The 5014-nt window shown below is 59.2% G+C and overlaps 1 protein-coding gene across 2 annotated transcripts; it reads left to right on the forward strand.

Moving 5' to 3' along the window:
• Positions 1-157: 157 nt before the first annotated feature.
• On the forward strand, positions 158-4553 carry PCDH8 (protocadherin 8). Of its 2 annotated transcripts, none has more exons than XM_014965703.1 (3): positions 158-2707; positions 2846-3056; positions 3495-4553. In XM_014965703.1, the coding sequence occupies exons 1-3, from the start codon at positions 293-295 to the stop codon at positions 3866-3868; spliced, it is 3000 nt and encodes a 999-aa protein (XP_014821189.1). In that variant the 5' UTR covers positions 158-292; the 3' UTR covers positions 3869-4553. The 2 variants fall into 2 exon arrangements, with proteins under 2 accessions (XP_014821189.1, XP_014821191.1); XM_014965705.1 differs by having other exon boundaries at positions 2849-3056.
• The last annotated feature ends 461 nt before the right edge of the window (positions 4554-5014 follow it).

The following is a 5014-nucleotide window of genomic DNA, read 5'->3' on the forward strand; positions in this document are numbered from 1 at the left end:
GCCCGCCAGACCCGCCCCGGCCCGGGCACCGTCGGGGGGCCGCCCGCGCCCCGCCGCCTCCCATTGGCTCCGCCGCCCGCTCATTTGCATACCGCCGTCTATGAAAGGGCGGGCGGAGGCGCGGAGGGAGCGCAGACGGCGGTGGCGCGGAGCGGAGAGAACCGCGCAGAGCATCATCCCCCCTTCCCCAAACCCTGCACCCCCGCGTACCGCGCATCACCCCCCCACCCACCATCACCCCCGCACCGCGCCGTCGGGCTGATACCTCTCCACCTCTCCCCGCACAAGTGCCATGAGCCCCCTGCGGCTGCTGGCCGCCGCCGCCTGCCTGCTCGCCCTGTCCCGCGGCAAGACGGTGAGGTACCGCACCGACGAGGAGGGGGCGCCGGGCACGGTGATCGGCACGCTGGCCGACGAGATGCCGGTGAAGGCGCCGGGGGAGATGAGCTTCCGCCTGATGCGGCAGTTCAGCAACAGCTCGCTGGTGCGGGTGCGGGAGGAGGACGGGCAGCTGAGCATCGGGGAAGCGGGGCTGGACCGGGAGCGGCTGTGCGGGCAAGCCCCCCAGTGCGTCCTGGCCTTCGACGTGGTGAGCTGCTGGCGGGAGCGCTACCGCCTGGTGCACGTGGAGCTGGAGGTGCGCGACATCAACGACAACGCCCCGCGCTTCCCCCGCGCCCAGATGGCCCTGGAGGTGTCGGAGAGCGCCGCGCCGGGCACCCGCCTCCCGCTGGAGGTGGCGGTGGACGAGGACGTGGGCTCCAACTCCATCCAGAGCTTCCAGGTCTCCCTCAACAGCCACTTCGGGGTGGAGGCGCAGACGCGGGCGGACGGGGCGCGCTGCGCCGACCTGGTGCTGCTCCAGGAGCTGGACCGCGAGCGCCAGCCCTCCTACACGCTGGAGCTGGTGGCCAAGGACGGCGGCAGCCCGGCGCGCTCGGGCACGGCCACCGTGCACGTCCGTGTCCTCGACGCCAATGACAACAGCCCTGCCTTCGCCCAGGGCTCCGTCACGGTGGAGCTGCCCGAGGACGCGCCGCCCGGCTCCCTGCTGCTCGACCTGGACGCTGCCGACCCCGACGAGGGCCCCAACGGTGAGGTGGTCTACACCTTCGGCAGCCAGGTGCCCCCCGAGGCCCGGCGGCTCTTCCGCCTCGACCCGCGCTCAGGCCGCCTCACGCTGGAGGCGGCCGTGGACTATGAGCGCACCCGCACCTACGAGCTGGACGTGCGTGCCCAGGACCGTGGCGCCAGCCCCCGCGCCGCCACCTGCACCGTCATCGTGCGCCTCACCGACGTCAACGACAACGCGCCCCGCATCAGCATCAGCGCCCTGCGCGGCGCCGCCAGTGCCGCCGGCGTGGCCTACGTCAGCGAGGCAGCGGCCAGCGAGAGCTTCGTGGCCCTCGTCAGTGCCTCAGACCGGGACTCGGGTGCCAACGGGCAAGTGCGCTGCAGCCTCCGTGGCCACGACCACTTTGCCCTGCAGCGTGCCTACGAGGACAGCTACATGATCGTCACCACGGCGGCCCTGGACCGCGAGCGCATCCCTGAGTACAACCTCACCGTGGTGGCCGAGGACCTGGGCTCGCCACCCTTCAAGACCGTCCGCCAGTACACAGTGCGGGTGAGCGACGAGAACGACAACGCACCACTCTTTGCCAAGCCCCTCTATGAGGTGGCCGTGCCGGAGAACAACCCTCCAGGTGCCTACATCACCACTGTGGTGGCCCGTGACCCCGACCTTGGCCACAATGGTAAGGTCACCTACCGGCTCCTAGAGACACAGGTCATGGGGGCCCCCATCTCCACCTATGTCTCGGTGGACCCTGCCACTGGGGCCATCTATGCCCTCAGGACATTCAACTATGAGATCCTCAAACAGTTGGACCTGAGGATCCAAGCCACTGATGGTGGCTCACCGCAGCTCTCCAGCAGCACCCTTGTCAAAGTAAGGATGGTGGACCAGAATGACAACCCTCCCGTCATCATCCACCCAGTGCTCACCAACGGGACAGTGGAAATCGGCGTGTCCAGCAAGACCTCTCGTGACTCCCTGGTAGCCCAGATCAAAGCTCGTGATGCTGATGATGGGGCCAATGCTGAGCTCACCTTTGCCTTCCTGGAAGAGCCCCAGCAGGACCTTTTCACCATCAACCCAAGTACTGGGGACATCGTGCTGAGAGGAGACCTCTCTGAAGAGCTGGGACAGCTGTTCAAGGTCATCCTCACTGTGACAGACAATGGCAGACCCCCTCTGGCCACCACTGCCACGGTCAACTTCCTGGTGACTGCCACTGCTCCTTCCAGTATCCAGGAGTTAGCCAAGCCCAGCTCCTGGGAAGGAAAGGCTTTGCAGTGGGACATCCCTCTGATCGTGATCATCGTCCTGGCGGGCAGCTGCACCCTCCTCCTGGTGGCCATAATCACCATCGCCACCACCTGCAACAGGCGCAAGAAGGGGAACGAGATCAAAAACAACGCTTCCTTGAAGGAGCAGATAGACATCTCCCACCTGGAGAAGGGCCGGCAGGAGGAAGGCAGCCAGAGGGGGAATGTGTTTGAGGTACGAACCTTCCCCAGCAAAACCTCTTTCACCAGCCCCGACCCTTCTCCAGCTGCCGAAGAGATCTCCACCGCTGAGAGCGGCAGCGACAGCACTTGCCTCTACGAGGGTCAGAAAAGACTCAGAGGACCAAGTGGGGAGGTAAGGTCCTGCTGCGGGGAAGGGGGTTGGGAGTTGGAGGGGGTCTCAGAGGATGAGAATCGCGGAGATGCAGTTCTGATGTTGATTTACCCTTCACTGCTCCCCCTCTCACCTCTCCTTCGGTCCCCCCCACCCCAGCAGGGTTTCACTACTGCTCCAAGCTACAGCAAGGAGGCTGCTCCCCCCGTGGCCATTTGGAAGGGGCACTCGTTCAACACCATCTCCGGCCGAGAGGCAGAGAAGTTCAGTGGCAAAGACAGCGGCAAAGGCGACAGCGATTTCAATGACAGCGATTCGGATATCAGCGGGGATGCCCTGAAGAAAGATCTCATCACGCACATGCAGAACGGTAAGCACTCAGCCCCTGCTCCCCTGCCCTCCGGGCAGATGGACGGGTGGACAGGGAGATGGATTGAGGGACCCATCCCTGGGGCAGACAGGGGGAGAAACCCTAGGCTGCGTGACTCAAACTGCCTGTCTCTCCGCAGCAGGTTCCTCCACCCAGAACAAATTAGCAGATGCTGGAAGTACTGTAGGATTGTGGGGGGGTTTCCTCCCCAAAAAGCTTGCCCTTAAAGTTAGGATTGTGAGGAATGTCCCTAACAAAACAGCATAACCTTCCCAAGCGTGTTTTTGTGTTGTGCTGTAGAGCATCGCCCCCCGACTCACACTGTCAGGGCATTGAGTAATCCCGTGATTGATAACTCCGAGGATTAGGAATGATGTGGATTAATTCCTGCAGTAACGATAGGTTTCTCTTCTCTCTCTCTCTCTCTCTCTTCCTTAGGTCTGTGGGCATGCACAGCCGAGTGCAAGATCCTGGGCCACTCGGACCGCTGCTGGAGCCCCTCCTGCGGCCGTGCCAACCCTCACCCCTCTCCCCACCCTTCGGCACCCCTCTCCACCTTCTGCAAGAGCACGTCCTTGCCCAGGGATCCCCTTCGCAGGGACAACTTTTACCAAGCCCAGCTGCCCAAAACGGTGGGGCTGCAGAGCGTCTACGAGAAGGTGCTGCACAGGGACTTTGACCGGACGATCACGCTGCTCTCCCCGCCGCGCCCCGCACGGCTCCCCGACCTCCAGGAGATCGGGGTGCCCCTCTACCCAGCCCCCTCGATGAGGTTCCTGGCTCCCCAGACTGACACGGCTGAGAAGGTGTAGCCCGACACGCTCCCCGCCCGAGCACACACGTCCCTGCACGCACACGACTAGGTCACTCCCGAGAGCCTTTAAGTTATTGACCAGATCCAGTGTTGTACGTGTAAATATGCAAGATGTGCCTTAAAAATGAAGCCGTGGGGAAAGATTTCCGATCACGTCAGTACTGTTTGATATTTGCAAACAAAAAAAAAAAAGAAAAGAAAACAACTTGTTTGTAGTTAATGTAATTTTTATGAAATGTGCAGTATTTAATTTTTTTTTTCATGTTTTCTACATTGTTTTTTCTTTTTTTCCTTTTGGTTCACCCATGGCCTGCCATTTTTTGTAGTGTTTTTAACCTGTACATTGTGTAATGTAATGTTTGTACATAATGAAAATTGGTTATATTTTTATATAATAAAAGCTTAAAAAATGGGAATTCTTGCCAAAGGAACTGTCTGAAAGACACAATAATAATAATAATTAATAATAATACCCTGAATATGTAGAACCTTGTAAGGGAAATTCCTCTTTCACGGTGTAATAATAACCCAAGCAACCCAGTGTACTGAGAAGTTTGCCTTGCCAAATGTGACTTGTATTTCTTGAGTCTGTGGTCAACTTAAGTGTTATTTAATTGCCTTTGGTTCCTGTAATCTGTGTCACTGATAAACACTAATAAAGGTTTTGTGATGTGTTGGAGGGATCTGTTCCTGGCTTTCCTGCTTCGGGGTGCAGAGGTCTTCACAGGTCAGCAACAGCAATTTTGTGCAGAGAAATGCAGCGAGGAGGAGTGTGAGTGATGCTGCTTTTATTCTCCCCTGTCCTTCACCTCGGGCAATACCTCGCTGGAGGTTTGGCTCCAGAGCTGTTAATGATGGGACGTGGGGTGGGAGGGAGGGCCGTGTGACGGAGCTGGCCTTTGCCTTTCACTGCCTGGTCTGAGCTCCTCCAGCCCCGTCCTTCACTGGTGGGAGGGGGTGTGATTTTGGTGAAGCAAATGGAGCTATGACGTCCATCAGCTGAAGTGTTCGAGCTGTGCAAATACCTTTGCAGCAGCAGCTTGAGCTCAAGCACTTTGCTTTCTGATCTGGCCAAGATGTCGATTTGAGTGAAGCTGCAGAGATATGTGCTTATGTGTTTATCCCTTGTCAAGGCAGCTTTATA

The sequence above is a fragment of the Calidris pugnax genome, unplaced genomic scaffold (genome assembly GCF_001431845.1).
Source record: "Calidris pugnax isolate Ruff unplaced genomic scaffold, ASM143184v1 scaffold20, whole genome shotgun sequence".
Classification (NCBI taxonomy): domain Eukaryota; kingdom Metazoa; phylum Chordata; class Aves; order Charadriiformes; family Scolopacidae; genus Calidris; species Calidris pugnax.